General features: G+C 48.1%; 1 protein-coding gene across 6 annotated transcripts in view; it reads left to right on the top strand.

The window, feature by feature from the left end:
* The window catches only part of LOC112239644 (leucine-rich repeat and calponin homology domain-containing protein 1), a 126,450-nt gene that overhangs the window by 56,553 nt on the left and 42,262 nt on the right, over positions 1-27,635 (top strand). For all 6 annotated transcript variants that reach the window (XM_042319726.1, XM_042319723.1, XM_042319720.1 and 3 more), the window contains exons 2-4: positions 3,372-3,516; positions 25,486-25,612; positions 26,124-26,229. In XM_042319726.1, the coding sequence (XP_042175660.1) occupies positions 3,372-3,516; positions 25,486-25,612; positions 26,124-26,229 (378 nt within the window). The remainder of the gene's footprint in view (positions 1-3,371; positions 3,517-25,485; positions 25,613-26,123; positions 26,230-27,635) is intronic.

Genomic DNA, 27,635 nt, shown 5'->3' with positions numbered 1-27,635 from the left:
AATATGCATCTGGTACACCTGGATCCTACTGTTGGGGAGGGGTGTCCATTCTGTGCTGGGTCTGAATCTCTGGCACATCTGTTTTTATTGTGTCCCAGGTTGGTTGGGATGATTGAACTGATCACTGATTGGTTCTCAACGTTGGGAGAGGTTTTCTCTTCCCAACTGTATATATTTGGGCCAAAGTACAGGTTCAGTCAAAAGGGTGTAGTTGTGTTGCTTAATTTTGTGTTAGGGGCAGCAAAATTAGCGATATGGAAGACCCGAAAGAACAGCATTCGGGGACAGGGGTCTGTGGATGTGGTGGGAATGCTGGAGGGAATGTTGGCAGCGAGACTAAGGGTTGAGTTTGCCTATTACAAACTTGTCAACAATATCGATCTGTTTTTGAGTATATGGGGTATACAGAGGCTGTTGTGTGTAGTTACTGTGGAGGAGGAATTGGAGTTGTGTTTTTAATTGATGTGTAACTGTGGTTTTGTATGAGTATTTATTGTGTGGTGGGCCCCCAGACCCAATAAAGAGTATTTAAAACTCAAACTCTCTTTCTCTCTCTTTCTCTCTTTTTCTCTCTTTCTTTCTTTCTCTTTCCTTCTCTCTTTCTCTCTCTCTCTCTTTCTTTTTCTCTTTCTTTCTCTCTTTCCTTCTCTTCTCGCTCTCTCTCTCTTTCCTTCTCTCTCTTCCTTTTTCTCTCTCTCTTTCCTTCTCTCTCTTCCTTTTTCTCTCTCTCTTTCCTTCTCTCTCTTTCTTTTTCTCTCTTTCCTTCTCTCTCTCTCTTTCTCTCTTTCCTTCTCTCTCTTTCTTTCTCTCTTTTTCTCTCTCTCTCTTTCTCTCTTTCCTTCTCTCTCTTTCTTTCTCTCTTTCCTTCTCTTTCTCTCTCTTTCTCTTTCTTTCTTTCTCTCTCTTTCTCTCTCTCTTTCCTTCTCTCTCTCTCTTTCTCTCTCTTTCTTTTTCTCTCTCTTTCCTTCTCTCTCTCTCTTTCTTTCTTTCTTTCTTTCTTTCTTTTTCTCTCTCTCTCTTTCCTTCTCTCTCTCTCTTTCTTTTTCTCTCTTTCTTTCTTTCCTTCTCTCTCTCTTTCTTTCTTTCTTTCTTTCTTTCTTTCTTTTTCTCTCTCTCTCTCTCTCTCTCTCTCTCTCTCTCTCTCTCTCTCTCTCTCATATAGAGGGGAAATTATGCAAATCAACATATGGTCCAGAGTGCTCTCTGTAGGGAGACGTTAGCCCCTCAGTAAAAGAGGTCTGCTGTCTGATAACTCATAGTGCTGATAACTGTTTACTGCCTACACACACACGCTGCTTCCTCTCAATCACATTTTGTAGAGTTGCATAGTTCTAAGCCTCTCAGAACCTAAGCGGGATACTTGTCTGCCTGCGTTATGGGGGCTACATGTTTCCCCATGTGATTGTACATCACACTAGTGTTGGAGGAAGAATCTACTAATGCCTTTAATTTACAGTGTTAAATTACACTATGTGAGAACAATATTTTTTGTGAACAAAATGTTGTCGCTACCAACCTTATTATAACGCCATGGAAAATCGTTGTGGAAATCTGTTGCAGCTCAGGACTATTGCCACACAGTGCCTTCTGGGCGATTTCTGGGACAAGGAGCACTCCTTCAAGGAGTGAATGGGAATCTATTGGGCACTAGCTCAAAAACCCAACATTAGCATGAATTTCGTCAACAAAAAGTAGAACATCAAAAATCCTATAAAAAATGGGTGAGCCTTTCCTTTTTAAGGCTTCCTGTACTGGGTCTGGTGTAGTTCCCTTCCCAGCATGCTCTGCATTGACTGAAGGCCATCTGTGTGTGTTTGTGTGTGTGTGCATGCTTGTATGAATAGGTTTCTCAGATGTTTGTGAGTGGGTGTAAGTATATAGGTATGACTTTAAACTAACTAGACCGCTAGCTGTGTCTATATATTTAGTCTACGTGCTGAGTGAGTGCTCCTTCGAGTTGATGGCTAACTCTGTTGGGAAAGTGAGGCAGAGCTTGGAAAGCGATGGAGAGGGAGGAGGGATTATTAGTTGTCCTCCACTTCTGAGGGAGATGTGGTTCAGCTGCTGTACAGTGGAAATATGAGGCACTTAGAGGGCTGTAAAAGAGCAAGGGGGGTTTGCTTTCTGGATCAACACTTCAGTCTGGCTGGGGTCAGTGCAGGGGAATGGACACAGCTTTAGAAGAGTAGCACAGAGAGAAGATGATGTGTGTGACAGGAGGACACTACTCCTAATAGTAGAGGTCTTCATCCTCCAGACAGTCTGGGTTGTCATGGAAGCTGTCTGAACTAGCCTAATCTGAAGATAAACTACCCAGAGTGAATTGCAGCGAGATGCAGGATATGCTGGTCTTATCTTTGTCACAGTCACATGGTTGTCTCCTTGCATGAAATGTCACGCATGCACACATTTATGAAGGTGTGTTCATGTGTGTCATGAAATACATTGAGGCTCCTGTGTCTGGTTTGTGGGGGGTGATTACTACGGGAATGCTCAAATTTACAAGGGTGGTGGAGCATGTGTGTGTGTGCGGGAGGGGGGGTTGACCTGACCCTACCCTACCCTAGGCCATGTCATCATCAGTGTCACATGACCTGTTGTGTAGCCTACACTGCCGCCATGCAGACACATACATGCACACATCCCCACCCCCTAATATGTGTCTCAGTTTGAGCCTTAATCGGTCTGTCATGTTGTAGTGTAACAGGAGCTGTCCCATTAGATTTGAAGCATAGTAGGATGGGGGTCATAGTGATGCTACATGACACTGACACCATTCACTGTGGGTATTTGGTCTTTTCTAAATACATAGTACATGTGCACACACACACACACACACACACACACACACACACACACACACACACACACACACATCGTGATGTTATTTTCAGGCCTTAGTCATTACTTCCAGTCAGCGCTACTAGTGCTAGCAGTGCTTTGAGTCACACTGAAGCTGTTTTCCTAGAGCGGAAGATCAACTATGAGTAGCCTTTTTGTCTCTGAGTGTTTTTAACAGAACTTCCTTCCCCTGTGGTGTCCATAATGGAACACAGGCTTCTATATTGACTGAGTGCTTTAGGTCATCCCAGCTGAATTCACTAAATCACCTTGGAACAGTAGGCAGGAGTGGAGAGGAGCTAATCTGAACACAGTGGCTAATTGTTATTATGGCCTCAGCTGTTATCAATGTTGTTATTTGCTGCTGGGAGCCAGTACAGGAAATATTGTGTTAGCCTGTAGGCTTTGGATAGCTTGGCTGAACTGGCTTGTTTGGAGGGGAGGTCCTGGGCCAGGGAGAGAGACACCTAGTGGCACTAGTATATAACTACAGGTGATATCTGTCTCTTCCTATTCTCTCTCTCTCTCAGACCTGTCGAGGAATCGTTTGGCGGAGGTCCCCTTAGAGGTGTGTCACCTGGTTGCCTTGGAAATGCTGAACCTCTATCACAACTGTATCAAGACCATTCCTGACACCATCATCAACCTACAGTCACTCACCTCCTTAAACCTCAGGTAAGACTTGAACCTACAGGTGACTGTGTTGAGTGAGAAGCACATTTGTTTTCAATGATAGAAAGAAAATGTCGGTGTTGCTGAATATCAGTGGTTTATCCTTAAAGTTGTTTTCACAGTTATCCCTATAAAGGTGGCAGTATTGGTTCAGAGAAGCGTTAAATATATTAGATGTCAGTTGATATTTGATAAGCAGCACAGAAGGTTGGCAGTAGTCTGATTGGACCAGAGCTTGTTTAGACTCAAATGTTTGATCCCAACTGTTTCCCAGGGCAGACACGCTTGTTAGGCTTCACGCATCACAGACGCCTCTCAATGGGCTGATGTCACCGCTTCTAACCTCATGGCACGACCACAGAGCAGTAGCATATCGTGTCTCTGTGTTTGTGCAATGCGCTCAGATCACATATTGGAATGATGCACGACTCTACTTGTTTCATTTTATCTCTCTCCACTCCCGCTATTGAGAGACCGAGAGAGACAGAGGGGGAGCGCGAAAGAGAGACCAAGAGATGGTGAGAAGGTCATCATATCAGTGCTAGCCTGGTTCTTTACTGCCTGCTGTACGCATCATCAACCTGAGACTGACTCTGTACTCTCTGTCTCTAATCTCTTCCTTTGTGCTCACACCACTGTGCAACTGAGGGAGATTCATTAGTCATATCTCTGACACACACAGAATACTAAACCTACACACATGCATGTGGTGTTGCGGCCATATCATTTAAGCTGAGTTAATAAATTGGTTCATTGAATTTAAGCTGAGTTAATAAGTGATTAATTGAATCAGTTATACAAATGCTACATCTGAAGGGGGAGGATGTAAAATACCCTCGGTGGAGAGTAGCTGATGTAGGTTAACGTGAGTCCGTGGCGAGGCGTGTGTCTGAGTATAATGTGATGTGAGCACCACAGTGACCGCACCGGGGTATGTGTTTTACACCACTAGACAGGAATGTTATCAGACACCACGGAGACACTGGCAGATAATCTCATTTGAATTTGTGGATTTTCATATTGCTGTCAAAACAGGAAATAGACAATGTTCTCCATGTCTGCACCAGGAACACATGAAAAGGAAGGCTTTATTTTTAGGCTCGTTCTGTTCCTGGCCTGCATCATGGTGGAAAGAGGATAAAGGCTCTTTGTTGTCTAGATAGAACTTTGGCAGTTGTGGAATAAAATGTCTTATTTTGAAGTTGATGGGATGGAGGCTGTTTAGAGCTGTCAGCTGTTGTTGTCATTGAGTTTGCTGATTTGGTTTTGCTGTTTTTGTTCTGTTAACTTTTATTTAGGCAGGCTGCTTTTACTGTGACTATTGGCCTGCTCGCTTGTTACTCTATTGTGTTCGCTTGTGCTGCTGTGCAGTGTAGTGGTTTTCAGATCGACACACTAGCCACTTGAAATATAATGGCCATAAAACATATCACATGAAGGGTTGTAAAAAGCTATGCTTAATGTGAGTGTTCACAGAACAATAACATCTAACATATACCAGACAACACATTGTTTCAGGGAGGGAGGGTGTCAGGAGCCAAGGTCATGAATGCCTTCTGCCTACTATGGGCCTGTTGTGTATCTGGAGCTGAAAGGTCATTTCCATAGCAGAGAGAAAGGCCTGCCCTCCCTGGTATATGGAAAGATAAAACACAGAGAAAGACGATTAGGAAACAGAAAAGGGGAGAGGGAGATTCAATAAGGAGCGTGAGACGGATTACCAGGAAGTGTACTCAAAGCATGTGCTGACCAGCTTCACTGACATGTTCAACCTCTCCCTGACCCAGTCTGTAATACCTACATGTTTCAAGCAGACCACCATAGTCCCTGTGCCCAAGGAAGCAAAGGTAACCTGCCTAAATGATTACCGCCCTGTAGCACTCACGTCAGTTGCCATGAAGTGCTTTGAAAGGCTGGTCATGGCTCACATCAACAGCATCCTCCTGGACACTTTGTGGATGCAGATCCACAGATGTAAGAATGCTGTTCATTGACTACAGTTCAGCGTGCAACACCTTAGTGCCTACGAAACAAATCACTGAGCTAAGGACCCTGGGACGGCGCCTCCCTCTGCAACTGGATCCTGGACTAACTGACGGGCTGCCCCGAGGTGGTAAGGGTGGGCAACAACACGTCTGCCACGCTGATCCTCAACACAGGGGCCCCTCAGGGGTGAGTACTTAGTCCTGTACTCCCTCTTCACCCACAACTGCGTGGCTAAACACGACTCCAACACATCATTTACTATCCAACAGTGGTAGGCCTGATCACTGACAATGATGAGACCACCTATAGGAGGAGGTCAGAGAACTGGCAGTGTGGTGCCAGCACAACAATATCTCCCTCAATGTTAGCAAGACAAAGGAGCTGATCGTGGACTACATGAAAAGGCGGCCGAACAGGCCCCCATTAACATCAACGTGGCTGTAGTATAGCGGGTCAAGAGTTTTTCAAGTTCCTTGGTGTCCACATCACCAACGTACTATCATGGTCCAGACACCCCAAGACAGACGGGAAGAGGGCACGACAACACCTTTTCCCCCTCAGGAGAGATTTGGCATGGGTCCTCAGATCCTCAAAGTTCTACAGCTGCACCATCGTGACCGGTTGCATCACCACCTGGTATGGCAACTGCTCGGCATCTGACCGTAAGGTGCTACAGAGGGTAGTGCGAACAGCCCAGTACATCACTGGGGCCAAGCTTCCTGCCATCCAGGACCTATATACTAGGCGGTGTCAGAGGAAAGCCCATAAAATTGTACAGACTCCAGTCACCCAAGTCATAGACTGTTTTGTCTGCTACCGCACAGCAAGCGATACATTGACCCCCTATTTGTTTTGTACACTGCTGCTACTCTCTGTTTATTATCTATGCATAGTCACTTCACCACTACCTACTGTACATGTACAAATTACCTCAACTAACCTGTACCCCCGCACACTGACTCACTACCGCTACCCCCTGTACAGTTGAAGTCAGAAGTTTACATACACCTTAGCCAAATACATTTCAACTCAGTTTTTCACAATTCCTGACATTAATCCTAGTAAAAATTCCCCGTCTTAGGTCAGTTAGGATCACCACTTTATTTTAAGAATGTGAATTGTCAGAATAATAGTAGAGAGAATTTATTTCAGCTTTTATTTCTTTCATCACATTTCTCAGTGGGTCAGAAGTTAATATACGCTCAATTAGTATAGCATTGCCTTTAAATTGTTTAACCTGGGTCAAACGTTTCAGATAGTCTTCCACAAGCTTACTACAATAAGTTGGGTGAATTTTGTCTCATGCCTCCTGACAGAGCTGGTGTAACTGAGTCAGGTTTGTAGGTCTCATTGCTCACATAAGCTTCTTCAGTTCTTCCCACATATTTTCTATAAGATTGAGTTCAGGGCTGTGTGATGGCCACTCCAATACCTTGCCTTTGTTGTCCTTAAGCCATTTTGCCACAACTTTGGAAGTATGCTTGGGGTCATTGTCCATTTGGAAGACCCATTTGCGACCAAGCTTTAACTTCCTGACTGACGTCTTGAGATGTTACTTCAATATATCCACATAATTTTCCATCCTCATGATGCCATCTATTTTGTGATGAGCACCAGTCCCTCCTGCAGCAAAGCACCCCCACAACATGATGCTCCCACCCCTGTGCTTCACGGTTGGGATGGTGTTCTTCGGCTTGCAAGCCTCCCCCTTTTTCCTCCAAACATAACAATGGTCATTATGGCCAAACAGTTATATTTTTGCTTCATCAGACCAGAGGACATTTCTCCAAAAAGTACAATCTTTGTGCCCATGTGAAGTTGCAAACCACAGTCTGGCTTTTGTATGGCGGTTTTGGAGCAGTGGCTTCTTCCTTGCTGAGCGGCCTTTCAGGTTATGTCGATATTGGACCTGTTTCCTACATTATCTTCACAAGTTCCTTTGCTGTTGTTCTGGGATTGATTTGCACTTTTCACAACAAAGTACATTAATTTCTAGGAGACAGAATGTGTCTCCTTCCTGAGCGGTATGGCGGCTGCGTGGTCCCATGGTGTTTATACTTGCGTACTATTGTTTGTACAGATGAACGTTGTACCTTCAGGCGTTTGGAAATTGCTCCCAAGGATGAACCAGACTTGTGGAGGTCTACAATTTTTTTCTGAGGTCTTGGCTGATTTCTTTTGATTTTCTCATGATGTCAAGCAAAGAGGCATTGAGTTTGAAAGTAGGCCTTGAAATACATCCACAGGTACAGCTCCAATTGACTCAAATGATGTCAGTTAACCTATCAGAATCTTCTAAAGCCATGGCATCATTTTCTGTAATTTTCCAAGCTGATTAAAGGCACAGTCAACTTAGTGTATGTAAAGTTCTGACCCACTAGTATTGTGATACAGTGAATTATAAGTGAAATAATCTCTGTTAACAATTGTTTTAAAAATTACGTGTCATGCACAAAGTAGATGTCCTAACCGACTTACACTTACCAACTACAGTTTTGGCATGTAAACTTCCGACTTCAACTGTATATAGCCTCGTTATTGTTATTTTCTTTTTTTTATTACTTTCATTTATTTGGTAAATAAGCATTTCACGGTAAGGTCTAAAGTTGTTGTGTTCAGCGCATGTGACAGTTTGATTTGAGAGTGAGTGTCAGTAAGGAGAGGGGGAGAGGGAGAAAGAGCGGGTCAATAAGGAGAGGGAGAAAGAGCGGGTCAATATGGAGAGGGAGAGAGAGCGGGTCTATAAGGAGAGAGAGCGGGTCTATAAGGAGAGAGAGCGGGTCTATAAGGAGAGAGAGCGGGTCTATAAGGAGAGAGGGTCTATAAGGAGAGAGAGAGCGGGTCTATAAGGAGAGAGAGCGGGTCTATAAGGAGAGAGGGCGGGTCTATAAGGAGAGAGGGCGGGTCTATAAGGAGAGAGGGCGGGTCTATAAGGAGAGAGGGCGGGTCTATAAGGAGAGAGGGCGGGTCTATAAGGAGAGAGGGCGGGTCTATAAGGAGAGAGGGCGGGTCTATAAGGAGAGAGGGCGGGTCTATAAGGAGAGAGGGCGGGTCTATAAGGAGAGAGGGCGGGTCTCTAAGGAGAGGGAGAGGGAGAGAGCGGGTCTCGAGGAGAGGGAGAGAGCGGGTCTCGCTCTCCTTCGAGACCCGCTCTCTCCCTCGAGACCCGCTCTCTCTCCCTCCCTCTCCTTAGAGACCCGCTCTCTCCCCTCCCTCTCCTTAGAGACCCGCTCTCTCTCCCTCCCTCTCCTTAGAGACCCGCTCTCTCCCTCCCTCTCCTTAGAGACCCGCTCTCTCTCCCTCCCTCTCCTTAGAGACCCGCTCTCTCTCCCTCCCTCTCCTTAGAGACCCGCTCTCTCTCCCTCCCTCTCCTTAGAGACCCGCTCTCTCTCCCTCCCTCTCCTTAGAGACCCGCTCTCTCTCCCTCCCTCTCCTTAGAGACCCGCTCTCTCTCCCTCCCTCTCCTGAGAGACCCGCTCTCTCTCCCTCCCTCTCCTGAGAGACCCGCTCTCTCTCCCTCCCTCTCCTGAGAGACCCGCTCTCTCTCCCTCCCTCTCCTGAGAGACCCGGTCCCTCCCTCTCCTGAGAGACCCGCTCTCTCTCCCTCCCTCTCCTGAGAGACCCGCTCTCTCCTCCCTCTCCTGAGAGACCCGCTCTCTCTCCCTCCCTCTCCTGAGAGACCCGCTCTCTCCCTGAGAGACCCGCTCTCTCTCCCTCCCTCTCCTGAGAGACCCGCTCTCTCCCTGAGAGACCCGCTCTCTCTCCCTCCCTCTCCTGAGAGACCCGCTCCCTCTCCTGAGAGACCCGCTCTCTCTCCTCCCTCTCCTGAGAGACCCGCTCTCTCTCCTCCCTCTCCTGAGAGACCCGCTCTCTCTCCCTCCCTCTCCTGAGAGACCCGCTCTCTCCCCGCTCCCTCTCCTGAGAGACCCGCTCTCTCTCCTGAGAGACCCGCTCTCTCTCCCTCCCTCTCCTGAGAGACCCTCTCCCTCTCCTGAGAGACCCGCTCTCTCTCCCTCCCTCTCCTGAGAGACCCGCTCTCTCTCCTGAGAGACCCGCTCTCTCTCCCTCCCTCTCCTGAGAGACCCGCTCTCTCTCCTGAGAGACCCGCTCTCTCTCCCTCCCTCTCCTGAGAGACCCGCTCCCTCTCCTGAGAGACCCGCTCTCTCTCCTCCCTCTCCTGAGAGACCCGCTCCCTCTCCTGAGAGACCCGCTCTCTCTCCCTCCCTCTCCTGAGAGACCCGCTCTCTCTCCCTCCCTCTCCTGAGAGACCCGCTCTCTCTCCTCCCTCTCCTGAGAGACCCGCTCCCTCTCCTGAGAGACCCGCTCTCTCTCCTCCCTCTCCTGAGAGACCCGCTCTCTCTCTCCCCTCCCTCTCCTGAGAGACCCGCTCTCTCTCTCCCCTCCCTCTCCTGAGAGACCCGCTCTCTCTCTCCCCTCCCTCTCCTGAGAGACCCGCTCTCTCTCCTGAGAGACCCGCTCTCCTCCCTGAGAGACCCGCTCTCTCTCCTGAGAGACCCGCTCTCTCCCCTCCCTCTCCTGAGAGACCCGCTCTCTCTCCTGAGAGACCCGCTCTCTCTCCCTCCCTCTCCTGAGAGACCCGCTCTCTCTCCTGAGAGACCCGCTCTCTCTCCCTCCCTCTCCTGAGAGACCCGCTCCCTCTCCTGAGAGACCCGCTCTCTCTCCCTCCCTCTCCTGAGAGACCCGCTCCCTCTCCTGAGAGACCCGCTCTCTCCCTCCCTCTCCTGAGAGACCCGCTCTCTCTCCTGAGAGACCCGCTCTCTCTCCCTCCCTCTCCTGAGAGACCCGCTCTCTCTCCCTCCCTCTCCTGAGAGACCCGCTCTCTCTCCTGAGAGACCCGCTCTCTCTCCCTCCCTCTCCTGAGAGACCCGCTCTCTCTCCTGAGAGACCCGCTCTCTCTCCCTCCCTCTCCTGAGAGACCCGCTCTCTCTCCTGAGAGACCCGCTCTCTCTCCCTCCCTCTCCTGAGAGACCCGCTCTCTCCCTGAGAGACCCGCTCTCTCTCCCTCCCTCTCCTGAGAGACCCGCTCTCTCTCCTGAGAGACCCGCTCTCTCTCCCTCCCTCTCCTGAGAGACCCGCTCCCTCTCCTGAGAGACCCGCTCCCTCTCCTGAGAGACCCGCTCTCTCTCCCTCCCTCTCCTGAGAGACCCGCTCCCTCTCCTGAGAGACCCGCTCTCTCTCCCTCCCTCTCCTGAGAGACCCGCTCTCTCTCCTGAGAGACCCGCTCTCTCTCCTCCCTCTCCTGAGAGACCCGCTCTCTCTCCCTCCCTCTCCTGAGAGACCTGCTCTCTCTCCCTCCCTCTCCTGAGAGACCCGCTCTCTCTCCCTCCCTCTCCTGAGAGACCCGCTCTCTCTCCCTCCCTCTCCTGAGAGACCCGCTCCCTCTCCTGAGAGACCCGCTCTCTCTCCCTCCCTCTCCTGAGAGACCCGCTCTCTCTCCCTCCCTCTCCTGAGAGACCCGCTCTCTCTCTCTCCCTCCCTCTCCTGAGAGACCCGCTCTCTCTCTCCCCTCCCTCTCCTGAGAGACCCGCTCTCTCTCTCTCCCTCCCTCTCCTGAGAGACCCGCTCTCTCTCTCCCCTCCCTCTCCTGAGAGACCCGCTCTCTCTCCTGAGAGACCCGCTCTCTCTCCTGAGAGACCCGCTCTCTCTCCTGAGAGACCCGCTCTCTCTCCTGAGAGACCCGCTCTCTCTCCCTCCCTCTCCTGAGAGACCCGCTCTCTCTCCTGAGAGACCCGCTCTCTCTCCTGAGACCCGCTCTCTCTCCCTCCCTCTCCTGAGAGACCCGCTCTCTCTCCCTCCCTCTCCTGAGAGACCCGCTCTCTCTCCCTCCCTCTCCTGAGAGACCCGCTCTCTCTCCTGAGAGACCCGCTCTCTCTCCCTCCCTCTCCTGAGAGACCCGCTCTCTCTCCCTCCCTCTCCTGAGAGACCCGCTCTCTCTCCTGAGAGACCCGCTCTCTCTCCCTCCCTCTCCTGAGAGACCCGCTCTCTCTCCCTCCCTCTCCTGAGAGACCCGCTCTCTCTCCTGAGAGACCCGCTCTCTCCCTGAGAGACCCGCTCTCTCTCCTCCTCTCCTGAGAGACCCGCTCTCTCTCTGAGAGACCCGCTCTCTCCCCTCCCTCTCCTGAGAGACCCGCTCTCTCTCCTGAGAGACCCGCTCTCTCTCCCTCCCTCTCCTGAGAGACCCGCTCTCTCTCCTGAGAGACCCGCTCTCTCTCCCTCCCTCTCCTGAGAGACCCGCTCCCTCTCCTGAGAGACCCGCTCTCTCTCCCTCCCTCCCTGAGAGACCCGCTCCCTCTCCTGAGAGACCCGCTCTCTCTCCCTCCCTCTCCTGAGAGACCCGCTCTCTCTCCTGAGAGACCCGCTCTCTCTCTGAGAGACCCGCTCTCTCTCCCTCCCTCTCCTGAGAGACCCGCTCTCTCCTGAGAGACCCGCTCTCTCTCCCTCCCTCTCCTGAGAGACCCGCTCTCTCCTGAGAGACCCGCTCTCTCTCCTCCCTCTCCTGAGAGACCCGCTCTCTCTCCTGAGAGACCCGCTCTCTCTCCCTCCCTCTCCTGAGAGACCCGCTCCCTCTCCTGAGAGACCCGCTCTCTCTCCCTCCCTCTCCTGAGAGACCCGCTCTCTCTCCTCCCTCTCCTGAGAGACCCGCTCTCTCTCCTGAGAGACCCGCTCTCTCTCCCTCCCTCTCCTGAGAGACCCGCTCCCTCTCCTGAGAGACCCGCTCTCTCTCCCTCCCTCTCCTGAGAGACCCGCTCTCTCTCCCTCCCTCTCCTGAGAGACCCGCTCTCTCTCCCTCCCTCTCCTGAGAGACCCGCTCCCTCTCCTGAGAGACCCGCTCTCTCTCCCTCCCTCTCCTGAGAGACCCGCTCCCTCTCCTGAGAGACCTGCTCCCTCTCCTGAGAGACCCGCTCTCTCTCCCTCCCTCTCCTGAGAGACCCGCTCCCTCTCCTGAGAGACCCGCTCTCTCTCCCTCCCCTCTCCTGAGAGACCCGCTCCCTCTCCTGAGAGACCCGCTCTCTCTCCCTCCCTCTCCTGAGAGACCCGCTCTCTCTCCCTCCCTCTCCTGAGAGACCCGCTCTCTCTCCCTCCCTCTCCTGAGAGACCCGCTCTCTCTCCCTCCCTCTCCTGAGACCCGCTCTCTCTCCCTCCCTCTCCTGAGAGACCCGCTCTCTCTCCCTCCCTCTCCTGAGAGACCCGCTCTCTCTCCCTCCCTCTCCTGAGAGACCCGCTCTCTCTCCCTCCCTCTCCTGAGAGACCCGCTCTCTCTCCCTCCCTCTCCTGAGACCCGCTCTCTCTCCCTCCCTCTCCTGAGAGACCCGCCCTCTCTCCCTCCCTCTCCTGAGAGACCCGCCCTCTCTCCCTCCCTCTCCTGAGAGACCCGCTCTCTCCCTCCCTCTCCTGAGAGACCCGCTCTCTCTCCCTCCCTCTCCTGAGAGACCCGCTCTCTCTCCCTCCCTCTCCTGAGAGACCCGCTCTCTCTCCCTCCCTCTCCTGAGAGACCCGCTCTCTCTCCCTCCCTCTCCTGAGAGACCCGCTCTCTCTCCTCCCTCTCCTGAGAGACCCGCCCTCTCTCTCCCTCCCTCTCCTGAGAGACCCGCCCTCTCTCCCTCCCTCTCCTGAGAGACCCGCTCTCTCTCCCTCCCTCTCCTGAGAGACCCGCTCTCTCTCCCTCCCTCTCCTGAGAGACCCGCTCTCTCTCCCTCCCTCTCCTGAGAGACCCGCTCTCTCTCCCTCCCTCTCCTGAGAGACCCGCTCTCTCTCCCTCCCTCTCCTGAGAGACCCGCTCTCTCTCCCTCCCTCTCCTGAGAGACCCGCTCTCTCTCCCTCCCTCTCCTGAGAGACCCGCTCTCTCTCCCTCCCTCTCCTGAGAGACCCGCTCTCTCTCCCTCCCTCTCCTGAGAGACCCGCTCTCTCTCCCTCCCTCTCCTGAGAGACCCGCTCTCTCTCCCTCCCTCTCCTGAGAGACCCGTTCTCTCTCCCTCCCTCTCCTGAGAGACCCGCCCTCTCTCCCTCCCTCTCCTGAGAGACCCGCCCTCTCTCCCTCCCTCTCCTGAGAGACCCGTTCTCTCTCCCTCCCTCTCCTGAGAGACCCGCCCTCTCTCCCTCCCTCTCCTGAGAGACCCGCTCTCTCTCCCTCCCTCTCCTGAGAGACCCGCCCTCTCTCCCTCCCTCTCTGAGAGACCCGCTCTCTCTCCCTCCCTCTCCTGAGAGACCCGCTCTCTCTCCCTCCCTCTCCTGAGAGACCCGCTCTCTCTCCCTCCCTCTCTGAGAGACCCGCTCTCTCTCCCTCCCTCTCCTGAGAGACCCGTTCTCTCTCCCTCCCTCTCCTGAGAGACCCGCTCTCTCTCCCTCCCTCTCCTGAGAGACCCGCTCTCTCTCCCTCCCTCTCCTGAGAGACCCGCTCTCTCTCTCTCCCTCTCCTGAGAGACCCGCTCTCTCCCTCTAAGGAGAGGGAGAGAGCGGGTCTCTAGGGAAAGGGAGAGAGAGAGAGTCTATAAGGAGAGGGAGAGAGAGAGGGTCTATAAGGAGAGGGAGAGAGAGAGCGGGTCAATAAGGAGAGGGAGAAAGAGAGCGGGTCAATAAGGAGAGGGAGAAAGAGAGCGGGTCAATAGGGAGAGGGAGAAAGAGAGCGGGTCAATAGGGAGAGGGAGAAAGAGAGGTCAATAAGGAGAGGGAGAAGAGAGAAAGGTCAATAAGGAGAGGGAGAAAGAGAGCGGGTCAATAGGGAGAGGGAGAAAGAGCGGGTCAATAGGGAGAGGGAGAAAGAGAGTGTGTCAATAAGGAGAGGGAGAAAGAGCGGGTCAATACAGAGGGGGAGAGAGAGGGGGTCAATAAGGAGAGGTAGAGGGGGGTCAGTGTGGGGAGGGAGGGAGGGTCAATAAGGAGAAGGGGGTCAATAAGGAGAGGGAGAGGGGGTCAATAAGGAGCGAGAGAGAGAGAGAGGGGGTGGGGGTCAGTAAAGGGAGAGGGACAGGGTCATTAAGGGTAGGGAGATGGTCAATAAGGTGAGGGCGATTCAATAAGTAGCGAGAGTATATAAGTGGTGAGAGAGAAATAACTAAGCGATATAGAAGGAAGTATAGAGAGAAACATAAGAGGTGCAGTTTTTATATAATGATTTGTCTTTTTTTATGGTCCTCGCCTCTCTTGGCCTGTGTGTTGTGTTACTGCTCCACTGGGGATTCCATTCTGTGTACACAGGTAGCTGGAATTATTCAAATCAAATCAAATTTATTTATATAGCCCTTCGTACATCAGCTGATATCTCAAAGTGCTGTACAGAAACCCAGCCTAAAACCCCAAACAGCAAGCAATGCAGGTGTAGAAGCACGGTGGCTAGGAAAAACTCCCTAGAAAGGCCAAAACCTAGAGAGGAACCAGGCTATGTGGGGTGGCCAGTCCTCTTCTGGCTGTGCCGGGTGGAGATTATAACAGAACATGGCCAAGATGTTCAAATGTTCATAAATGACCAGCGTGGTCGAATAATAGTAAGGCAGAACAGTTGAAACTGGAGCAGCAGCATGGCCAGGTGGACTGGGGACAGCAAGGAGTCATCATGTCAGGTAGTCCTGGGGCATGGTCCTAGGGCTCAGGTCCTCCGAGAGAGAGAAAAGAAAGAGAGAAGGAGAGAATTAGAGAACGCACACTTAGATTCACACAGGACACCGAATAGGACAGGAGAAGTACTCCAGATATAACAAACTGACCCCAGCCCCGACACATAAACTACTGCAGCATAAATACTGGAGGCTGAGACAGGAGGGGTCAGGAGACACTGTGGCCCCATCCGAGGACACCCCGGACAGGGCCAAACAGGAAGGATATAACCCCACCCACTTTGCCAAAGCACAGCCCCCACACCACTAGAGGGATATCTTCAACCACCAACTTACCATCCTGAGACAAGGCTGAGTATAGCCCACAAATATCTCCGCCACGGCACAACCCAAGGGGGGGCGCCAACCCAGACAGGATGACCACAACAGTGAATCAACCCACTCAGGTGACGCACCCCCTCCAGGGACGGCATGAGAGAGCCCCAGTAAGCCAGTGACTCAGCCCCAGTAATAGGGTTAGAGGCAGAGAATCCCAGTGGAAAGAGGGGAACCGGCCAGGCAGAGACAGCAAGGGCGGTTCGTTGCTCCAGAGCCTTTCCGTTCACCTTCCCACTCCTGGGCCAGACTACACTCAATCATATGACCCACTGAAGAGATGAGTCTTCAGTAAAGACTTAAAGGTTGAGACCGAGTTTGCGTCTCTGACATGGGTAGGCAGACCGTTCCATAAAAATGGAGCTCTATAGGAGAAAGCCCTGCCTCCAGCTGTTTGCTTAGAAATTCTAGGGACAATTAGGAGGCCTGCGTCTTGTGACCGTAGCATACGTGTAGGTATGTACGGCAGGACTAAATCAGAGAGATAGGTAGGAGCAAGCCCATGTAATGCTTTGTAGGTTAGCAGTAAAACCTTGAAATCAGCCCTTGCTTTGACAGGAAGCCAGTGTAGAGAGGCTAGCACTGGAGTAATATGATCAAATCTTTTGGTTCTAGTCAGGATTCTAGCAGCCGTATTTAGCACTAACTGAAGTTTATTTATTGCTTTATCCGGGTAGCTGGAAAATAGAGCATTGCAGTAGTCTAACCTAGAAGTGACAAAAGCATGGATTAATTTTTCTGCATCATTTTTGGACAGAAAGTTTCTGATTTTTGCAATGTTACATAGATGGAAAAAAGCTGTCCTCGAAATGGTCTTGATATGTTCTTCAAAAGAGAGATCAGGGTCCAGAGTAACGCCGAGGTCCTTCACAGTTTTATTTGAGACGACTGTACAACCATTAAGATTAATTGTCAGATTCAACAGAAGATCTCTTTGTTTCTTGGGACCTAGAACAAGCATCTCTGTTTTGTCCCGAGTTTGATAGTAGAAAGTTTGCAGCCATCCACTTCCTTATGTCTGAAACACATGCTTCTAGCGAGGGCAATTTTGGGGCTTCACCATGTTTCATTGAAATGTACAGCTGTGTGTCATCCGCATAGTAGTGAAAGTTTACATTATGTTTTCGAATAACATCCCCAAGAGGTAAAATATATAGTGAAAACAATAGTGGTACTAAAACGGAACCTTGAGGAACACCGAAATTTACAGTTGTTTTGTCAGAGGACAAACCATTCACAGAGACAAACTGATATCTTTCCGACAGATAAGATCTAAACCAGGCCAGAACATGTCTGTGTAGACCAATTTGGGTTTCCAATCTCTCCAAAAGAATGTGGTGATCGATGGTATCAAAAGCAGCACTAAGGTCTAGGAGCACGAGGACAGATGCAGATTATTGGATGGGCGATTGTCACCATGTTATGTCTATACCTTCTCCCTCATCACATGGAGTGGATCTAAGCGGCTCTTGTGGGCAGGATTCAATAGAGTGGATCCCAGAGAGGAACTCATGCCGTCTCTAATCTCTTGGGTCAGAGACAGAGACCGTGTTTGACAGCTCTGGCTCTGTGGTGCCTCTGGACTGAACAGTGATATGGCTCGACCTGATGCAACGCACGCATGCCAACTCGTAAGCATGCAGGCCCGCATGCCAACTCGTAAGCATGCGTGTCAACTCGTAAGCATGCAGGCACGCGTGTCAACACGTAATCATGCAGGCACGCGTGTCAACACGTAAGCATGCAGGCACGCGTGTCAACTCGTCATGCAGGCACGCGTGTCAACTCGTAAGCATGCAGGCACGCGTGTCAACACGTAAGCATGCAGGCACGCGTGTCATGTAAGCATGCAGGCACGCGTGTCAACACGTAAGCATGCAGGCACGCGTGTCAACACGTAAGCATGCAGGCACGCGTGTCAACACGTAAGCATGCAGGCACGCGTGTCAACACGTAAGCATGCAGGCACGCGTGTCAACACGTAAGCATGCAGGCACGCGTGTCAACACGGCATGCAGGCACGCGTGTCAACACGTAAGCATGCAGGCACGCGTGTCAACACGTAAGCATGCAGGCACGCGTGTCAACACGTAAGCATGCAGGCACGCGTGTCAACACGTAAGCATGCAGGCACGCGTGTCAACACGTAAGCATGCAGGCACGCGTGTCAACACGTAAGCATGCAGGCACGCGTGTCAACACGTAAGCATGCAGCGAACACCGCTGAGTGGTGTGAAAGCATCCAGTTTTCCTGAAAGTTCCCATACTGTAAGTCCTCACCGTTCTCCAGCACAAAATAACCAATAACTCCGGGAAGTGTAATCAAAGTCTTTGCACACACTCCAGAACAAGAGGCTTTTCCGTGTGTGTGCATGTGTGTACCAATGGGTAATTTCCAGGATACTTTTTTGCCTTTTGTTGTTGTTGTGGAGAGCTTGTTTTCTCTGGGTCATCTGTAATCAGCTCTGCTCATGCTGGCAGCCTCCCTACCAACCTCTGTCTGTTAAAGATCTCTACATTCTCTCTGTCTATGTTAAAGGCCTCTGTTCCAGTCTCTCTGTCTGTCTACACATTAAGGCCTCTCTCTTGCTCTGCCACAGACATCCTGCTGCGTGCTGGCTAACTGCAGCTGTAAGCCGGAGACAACACCAGAAGTCTGTTTTAATGAGGTTCAAATTGTTTTGGAGGAGTTCTGATTTGGAGGAGTAGTTCTGACCTGTTTTGGAGGAGGAGTTCTGACCTGTTTTGGAGGAGGAGTTCTGACCTGTTTTGGAGGAGGAGTTCTGACCTGTTTTGGAGGAGGAGTTCTGACCTGTTTTGGAGGAGGAGTTCTGACCTGTTTTGGAGGAGGAGTTCTGACCTGTTTTGGAGGAGGAGTTCTGACCTGTTTTGGAGGAGGAGTTCTGACCTGTTTTGGAGGAGGAGTTCTGACCTGTTTTGGAGGAGGAGTTCTGACCTGTTTTGGAGGAGGAGTTCTGACCTGTTTTGGACCTGTTTTGGAGGAGGAGTTCTGACCTGTTTTGGAGGAGGAGTTCTGACCTGTTTTGGAGGAGGAGTTCTGACCTGTTTTGGAGGAGGAGTTCTGACCTGTTTTGGAGGAGGAGTTCTGACCTGTTTTGGAGGAGGAGTTCTGACCTGTTTTGGAGGAGGAGTTCTGACCTGTTTTGGAGGAGGAGTTCTGACCTGTTTTGGAGGAGGAGTTCTGACCTGTTTTGGAGGAGGAGTTCTTTGGAGTTTGACCTGTTTTGGAGGAGGAGTTCTGATCTTGTTTTGGAGGACTGCCTGTTTTGGAGGAGGAGTTCTGACCTGTTTTGGAGGAGGAGTTCTGACCTGTTTTGGAGGAGGAGTTCTGACCTGTTTTGGAGGAGGAGTTCTGACCTGTTTTGGAAAGGCTTTGGTTTGTTTTCGAGCATCTTGTTTAACTGCTCATGTAAACCAGGGAGGGAACACCAACATCCTGTTTTTATGAGGGGTTTTGGGCTGTCGTGCTGGACTGAACTGAACTGAACTGAACTAGATTGGGACAGTGTGTTTTATGTTTTACAGAAGTACAAAAGTGTTTATGGGAAAGCTAATGAGTAGTTTTTTTACAGCACAGTAGTGTTGCACGGTATGCTGAAACTTCTGTACTTTTTTCGGTGCTAGAACATGAAAAACTGTTCGGTACTAGAATTTCTGTTACTTTCGGTACTTCCCTCAAATGTGTCTCACAGAGATCAAGTCTGTATCAGCAAAGCTGATGTCCCCCTTATAGCTCATGTGCCTGTTCCGCTTAGCTTGCCCTGGGAGACCGGGCTGCATCATGTTATGTCCCCACACATGACACACAGAAGTGAACACACTTCAATAATACAACATGGCATGTAGAAATGGTGAAACTGTTCATTACTGTTCGCAAAACAAACTAGAACACTTTACAGTGCAAGAAGATACCAGTATCCTCCAGCTTTATAGGCTAACCTTCCTTGCTAGCTTACAGCTGAAGCTAACATCAATTCACTACTCTAGTACTTTGTTTTTGATAATATGCAAATTGCCTCACAATATGCTAATTTCAAAGCTGATTGCCACCAAAACTGTATAAATTCTCTCTCGATCTCTCTCTCTCATGATCTCTTCCTCATATGATCTATCGCTCATGATCTATTGCCTCAGTGAAAGTCTGACTGTGTGTGTGAATAGGGCTCCGACGGGCCCCACCCCTCTTGTCTCGTGAATGTCGTCAAGTCTCAAATGGAAGGGAAACCGTTTGTAATTTGTAACCCATGGAATAACTTAAACAGTCCTATTGGATATGCATTCACCTGTATATTGTGAAAAGGCCTACGCTACATTTTGATTTACCCAGTTTATCGATAGATTTACCATTCAAATAAATTATTACCATTGTGTTATGTAGTTTAAATATATATATTTTTTTCAACTAGGCAAGCCAGTTATGAACAAATTCTTATTTATAATGACGGCCTACCCCGGCTAAAACCTAACCCGGACGACGCTGGGCCAATTGTGCGCTGCCCTAAGGGACTCCCAATCACGGCCGGTTGTGATACAGCCTGGAATCAAACCAGGGTCTGTAGTGACTAAGGTTGCACATTTTGGGAAACATTCAGAGGTGGAAACTTTCTGTGGGAATTAACAGGAATATGTGGGAAATAATGGAAATGTATGCAAATTAATATTAATACCATTTAAACGTAGATGTTTTTTGCAGTGGATATATTTACCATATCATTTGGAGACAAACATAAACCTTTTACCTTATCATAGAAAAATTGCAAATGATTAAATCTTTCCAATAGGAAAAAAAGGATTTAGTTAAGAATTTACCTTTTAATTAAAGTAGTTGACTCTTCACATGGGATGATTTCATTGAACAACAAAAGAAAGGGAATGTTGAACGATCCTCAATGATTCATCGCATCTTCCAAAAACGTTTTCAACATCATCTGTAAAATGACAGTCTAGAAACTAAAGCTTTGGTTGTCTTCTTCTCAGCCAGACTGCTAAGAACCTTGCCCTCATCCAGGCCAAGGAGGCGAGACGACACGGTAGTGATGACACCATAGGCATTGTTGAGCTCTGCACCAGACAGAGATGCTCTTGCCAGCATACTTGGGGTCCAACATGTACGCTGCGGCATGTATGGGCTTCAGGCAGAAGTCTTCATGCTTCTTGATGTATTTCAGAGCTGCAGTTTCCTCTGCTTGGAGCAACAGTGAAGTGGGCAAGGCAGTATGGATTTCTTCTCTTACATCTGCAAGCAGAGTCTGAACATCAGACAGAATGGCATTGTCTCCTTCAATCTGTGCAATGGCTACTGCTATAGGTTATAGAGTTACCACTCTCTCCCAAAAATACATAATCCACGAGGATCCTCTTTATGGAGCTGTCCATATCGGCAGACTGTGATATGGCCATTTCTTGGAGAGACTCCTTCCCCTCCAGGAGACTGTCAAACATGTTGCTGGGCAGCTTCAATGTGGTGCTCTTATTCTTCTCACTTTGCTTGGTGAGGTAGATTGCTGCTATAACTTGATGACCCCCACATACCTAACCATTTCTTGGCTCTCTTGTAGAGTATCCATTGTTTTCAGTGCCATGATGTCCTTGAGGAGCAGAATCAGTGTACGAGCAGCACAGCCAATGGGTGTGATGTGAGGGTAGGACCCCTCACTTTAGACCAAGCAGCCTTCATGTTCGCAGCATTGTCTGTCACCTTCTGAGGTTCAAGGTCATTGATGACTGCCTTCAGCTCATCTGCAATGTAGAGACCGGTGTGTCTGTTGTCCCTTGTGTCTGTGCTCTTGTAGAATACTGGTTGAGGGGCGGAGATGATTTAGTTAATCATGTTGGGTGAAGAACATTCAGAAATCTCTTCCAATACACATTGCCTGTGAGCATCAGAGGTGAACCAGTTGCATACACAGCTCGAGCAAGACATTCATTGAGTCAAAAAATACTTCTGATTCCAGGAGGACCATGAGATATTGCTATTGATAAGGTGTCTGATTCATCATTTTCACCTCGAATAGAAGTACAGGGACTTTTGTCAGAGGTTGCTTGTTGTAAGTAAAAATTAGTAAACAAAAAAAACAAATACAATTCCATGTACAGATCAATAGTTAAGCAGTTAGATTAAACAACTCCTTTGTAAGATAAATGTTTTAAAATGAAACATGTATGGAAACAGGTGAATTAACACTCCTCAGGTAGCAGGCTCAAGCAAGCTAAAACCCACATGGTAGCGAAAACTAACTAGCAGAAATGAACCATTTAGAAATGATTTAAACACACTTTGCTGTATGCTACTATTTACTAGTTAACAACAAATCATGTTTGTCATATAACATATATTCACCCCACCCAGTATTGTAATCAAAACTTACCAGAAAGCAGACAGTGTGGTGGTGTGGGCTCATAAGTATGCAAGAGCTTGAGAATCAGCTGCACATGTGATGTAAGAGTGAACTGCACATGCAGAGGGTTGCAATTCCATTGAATTGGGGATAGTTTAACCAACATATGCCACCGACCTAGAATTGCCTTGTGTGTATCCCACAAAAAAGGTTCACTGTTATAAGCTCACTTATTTGATGAATTTAAGTAAAATTCCCCATATTCCCGGGCTTAACTGCCAGTGGAAAATTGACCAGAAAGTATCCTTCTCTTTGCAACCCTAGTAGTGACTTTTCTAGCACGGAGATGCAGTGTCCTAGACAGCTGCACCATCCCGGTCGGATTGGTAAAAACAGAGTCAAATTGATTGTAGAATTGATTCATTAATACAACATGGATGTTGACCTAAAACATGTCTAAAGGAATGATATTGAACTGATAAGATGCCCAACGATTTAACAGAGCAGTAGCTGAGTTTTTGTCTGGATCAAGTGTCACTCTGTGACTGGCTAATATGCTTTATTTATTTGCTGTTTTGGTATTGAGTATCGTGATACTATACCTTGTACCTAAACATTTCTGGTGTCATGAAAACACTACAGGACAGCACAATACACACAAGCAATCACACACACGGAGTCATTTACATGTACTGTTAATATGAATATGTCAGGGATGGGCAACTTTGGGGGTGGGAGCCACAAAAAACACCTCATGAGTGGCTGCAGTGGCTCGTGGGTCTGTGTACCGACATCCAGACCCCCCCTCCCTTTTAGCGGCCCCCCTTGTGACAGCGAAGACCAAAAAAATGTTTTACAGCTAATATCCTGTTATTCTACAAATGTTGCAATATAGTGGATGTTTGCAGTTTTGGTTACTGGTTATCAAAACTGGTTATCAATTAATTTGACCATGTTTACTACACATTTTGACACGCAGTCTAGCAGCTAACTTGCCAATCTAAAAATGTTTTGCTGACAAATTTCAAATTGCACCTTGTGTATTCTGTTATTCTAATTCTCAACAGTAAATTGAAACCTGGACTGAGCCCCCCCCCCCTCAAAAAAGCAACAGAAGGGGGGCCACCAGTTGCCTATTCCTGGAATATGTCATTACATTCATTAGGTCATTACATACAGATAGTGTGCTTTGCCTTTACCCTCTTAACCTTAATTGATTAAAAATTATTCAAAAAGCTTTTGTTTACATAAGGAAATAGACAATGTCTTTCTCCTGTTGGGTATAACCATGTACAGTGCATTCGGAAATGATTGACACCCCATAACTTTCCACATTTTGTTACGATAAAGCATAATTCTCAAATGGATGAAATAAATAGAGAATCCAAATTTAATCAACACAAAATACCCCATAATGACAAAGCAAAAACATGTTTTTAGATTTTTTTGAAAACACATATTTTTACAGAAGTATTCAGACCCTTTGCTATGAGACTCGTAATTATTGTTATTGTTTGTAATTATTCGCTCCTATGGCCTATTTATTGCCTCCCTACCTCATGCCTTTTGCACACGCTGTATATAGACTTTCTTTTTTCTACTGTGTCATTGACATGTTTAATGTGTTATTGGCTTGTTTATTGTTTACTCCATGTGTAACTCTGTGTTGTCTGTGTCACACTGCTATGCTTTATCTTGGCCAGGTCGCAGTTGCAAATGAGAACTTGTTCTCAGCTGGCCTACCTGGTTAAATAAAGGTGAAATAAATAAATAAATAAATAAAAATAATTTAAAAAAAAAAGTATATATATGTATATAAAAATTGAGCTCAGGTGCATCCTGTTTCCATTGATCATCCTTGATGTTTCTACAACTTGATTGGAGTCCACCTGTGGTAAACTCATTTATTTGAACATGATTTTAAAAAGCACATACCTGTCTATATAAAGGTCCCACAGTTGATCGTGCATGTCAGTACAAAAATCAAGCCACGAGGTCAAAAGAATTGTCCGTAGAACTCTGAGTCAAGATTGTATCGGCACAGATTTGGGTAAGGGTACCAAAACCTTTCTGCAGCATTGAAGGTACCCAAGAACACAGTGGGCTCAATCATTCTTAATTGGAAGAAGAGGGTTTCTTCCATTTTTCTTTCTTCCATCAAAACTCTTCCTAATGCTGGCCGCCCGGCCAAACTGAGCAGTCGGGGGAGAAGGGCCTTGGTCAGGGAGGTGACCAAGAACCTGATGGTCACTCTGACAGAGCTCCAGAGTTCCTCTGGGGAGATAGGAGAACCTTTCAGAAAGACAAACATCTCTGCAGCACTCTACTAATCAGGCCTTTATGGTAGAGTTGTCAAACAGAAGCCACTCTTCAGTAAAAGGCACATGACAGCCCTCTTGGAGTTTGCCTAAAGTCACCTAAAGGACTCTGTCCATGAGAAACCAGGTTCACTCGTCTGATGAAACCAAGATTGAACTATTTAGCCTGGATGCCAAGCGTCACATCTGGAGGAAACCTGGCACCATCCCTACGGTGATGGCAGCATCATGCTGTGGGGGATGTTTTTCAGCAGCAGGGACTGGGAGAATTGTCAGGATTGAGGGAAAGATATACAGAGATCCTTGATGAAAACCTGCTCTAGAGTTCTCAGGACCTCAGACTGGGGCGAAGGTTCACCTTCCAACAGGACAACGACTCTAAGCACACGGACAAGACAATGCAGGCGGGGCTTCGAGACAAGTCTCTGGATGTCCTTGAGTGGCCCAGCCAGAACCCGGACTTGAACCCGACCGAACATCTCTGGAGAGACCTGGAGAGGGTTTTATAAATAAGCATCAACCAGTGGGTCTTGCGACGGGTATACAGAGATGACCAGTTTACAGAGGAGTATAGAGTGCAGTGATGTGTCTTATAAGGAGCATTGGTGGCAAATCTGATGGCCGAATGTTAAAGAACATCTAGCCGCTCGAGAGCACCCTTAACTGCCGATCTATAAATTGACTCCGTAATCTAGCATGGGTAGGATGGTCATCTGAATCAGGATCATACCCAAGAAGACTCGAGGCTGTAATTGCTGTCAAAGGCACTTCAACAAAGTACTGAGTAAAGGGTCTGAATACTTATGTAAACGTGATAATTCATTGTTTTATTTTTAATACATTTGCAAAAATGTCTAAACTGTTTTTGCTTTTTTGTCATGGGATATTATGTGTAGATTGATGAGGGGGGGGGGGAAACAGTTGAATCAATTTTACAATAAGGCTGTAAAGTAACAATGTGGGATAAAAATCTAGATTTCTGAATACTTTCCGTATGCACTTCCTGATTCTACCAGTGATATGAAAATGTGCTAGTTTTAGCTTGTGGTTTGGATAATTGTGATGTTTATGATAAAAACCTAATGTTGTTAATCTAGTAATGACTATAGGCCGTGGCAGAGCCAGGGTGATATTCCCCTTTAAGGAAATGGGTTCAGTTGGTATGGGGTCATATTCATGTATATTAGAGTACATGACACAAGGTCCATCACACATCTGACACTTTTTTTAAATGGAACTTTCTATCCAAGTGGATCGTCGTCAGGTCTAGATTGTAGACACTGGACATCCTATGTATCGCTCTTTGATCTGCATCTCTCTGCTGGTGTGTAATATAATGCCTCTGTGTTTTTGTGTCCACAGTCGGAACCAGCTGTGTGCTCTGCCAGCCTCCCTATGTGGGTTACCCCTACGAGTCCTCATTGCCAGCAACAACAAACTGGTGTGTATACCTGAGGCCATCGGACAGCTCAGGAGCCTCATGGAGCTGGTAAGAGATTATCTTTCTTTTGCTCTTCCTTTCTCTCTCTCTTGTGTGTGTGCCAGTCTCTGACTCAGCTCTTCGTTTCCTGTGTGAGCTCCCAGCCAGGCCTTATGTAACTGTTCTGTTCTCCACTGAGGGGTGAAATTAATGGTCCGGCCCTCATGCAGCTAGAGCAGGGAAGGAGAGGAGAGGGGAGACATTGTCTGACTCCATGTGAGGAGACAGGGAAGAACAGTGGAATAGGAAGCATTTATTATGGATGTGTTATGAGCCATACATCCCCCCAGTCCTTACCGTAGCTCTTGTACATAAGGGGTGACTAACCATCCTCCTGGAGAGTTACTGGGTGAGCAGACCAACCCTTCTCTAACACACCTGATTCTCTTATCTGCAACTCGTCAGGACCATGATTAGATGAATCAGGTGTGTTTGAGCAGGGCTGGAACAAAATCCTGCACACCCACCAGTAAAGCGTTAGTTGTGTGTGAGTTAACTCAGTGTGTTGTGCCCCCTGCAGGATGTGAGCTGTAATGAGATCACTGCTCTGCCCCGTCACATCGGCCGACTCAAGGCCCTCCGAGAACTCAACGTCCGCAGAAACCTGCTCTGTGTCCTACCTGAAGGTGAGTTTAGACCCATTAAACCATATTACCTGCCATATGTCTTTCCTGTAAGTGAGTTTTGAAACCTAAGGAAGTGTTTTCCAGATGGGTCACGAAGAGACTCGGATGTTTTGTCGCAGCTGGGTCATGTCTGGGTTGTGTTTGGAAACAATCGTTTGTTTATTTAGCTGATTTTGGTGGATCACAGAATATTTAGGGAACCAGTTACCTAAAGAGGAATTCTATGTTTGTCTTTGAATTACAATCTGTGGAAACTATGAGAATAGAAAGGTTCAGAATTTTTGTAAAGCAACACAGTTGAACATTATATGGCAAATTGAAATCAAAATGGATGGACATCAGAAATAGATGGGAGAGGTTGAGGGTAGAGGAAGGACAAGACAAAAAACAAACAAAATATAACTATTGTAAAATAGATTGTGTCCTTAAAATGTATATAGTGTGTGTAAGCTGGAAGTAGAAGCCTAAGTGTTGTTCATTAGTTTACTTCAATTAGGGGAGGGGTGGTAGGGTTAGCGGAAAATAATAATAAAGGAAAATATATTGTTAAAAGATGTGTGTGTGGATATATACATTACCAGTCAAATGTTTGGACACACCCACTAGAGGTAGTTTTGAGTTGCGAACCGCCACGGGATTTATGGTCTTGGAATTTGAGGTTACAGTTAGGGCATCCCGTGGGACCTGCGTGTCCCGACAGAGATCATTGTGGCGCTGTCTGCATTTTTCATGCTGCGGGTGGCGGGAGCAGGCAGTCAGACAGATGACTTTGCGATTAAAATATTTTTGTTGTCCCACAGATTGTTTGGCAACAGTAATTCTTCTGCTTTGTATGCGTCAGCCTGAGCCTACCTATTTTATTAAAACACATACAGCATTATTCACACAATTTGCTGCTTCAACTTCAGTAGCTCACCTCTCCTCTCCTGGTTGGGCGATGAGACAAGATAGTAGCTACTAACAATTGGGGAGAAAAAGGGGTAAAAATAAATAAATAAAAAATGTAATCATATAAAAATAAAAGACAACGCGCTCATAGGTTAGGCTGCTATGGTGAGCGAGCATTGTGCCTTTTCATTTTCAATAAGTATTGATAGTAGCCACTAACAAGATAGTAGCTACTCATGTATTTGTCTCTGCTGGCAAATCGGCCTCGTAAAAAGGTAGACTATATCCTATATGCAAAAGTAGCAGTTGTAGCTGTCATCATTCTTGCTGCTCCAAGTTCAGTACATTAGAGATCAGGTGTGTTGGTCTCAATTAAATAAAGTAGGCTATAGCCTATGCAGGTGTAGTTGCACTACATGACCAAAAGTATGTCGACACCTGCTTGTCAAATTTCAAAATCATGGACATTAATACGGAAATGGTCCCCCCCTTTGCTGCTATAACAGCCTCCACTCTTC

The sequence above is a fragment of the Oncorhynchus tshawytscha genome, linkage group LG03 (genome assembly GCF_018296145.1).
Source record: "Oncorhynchus tshawytscha isolate Ot180627B linkage group LG03, Otsh_v2.0, whole genome shotgun sequence".
NCBI classification, from domain to species: Eukaryota; Metazoa; Chordata; class Actinopteri; order Salmoniformes; family Salmonidae; genus Oncorhynchus; species Oncorhynchus tshawytscha.
This window is presented reverse-complemented; position numbering and strand designations above follow the sequence as displayed.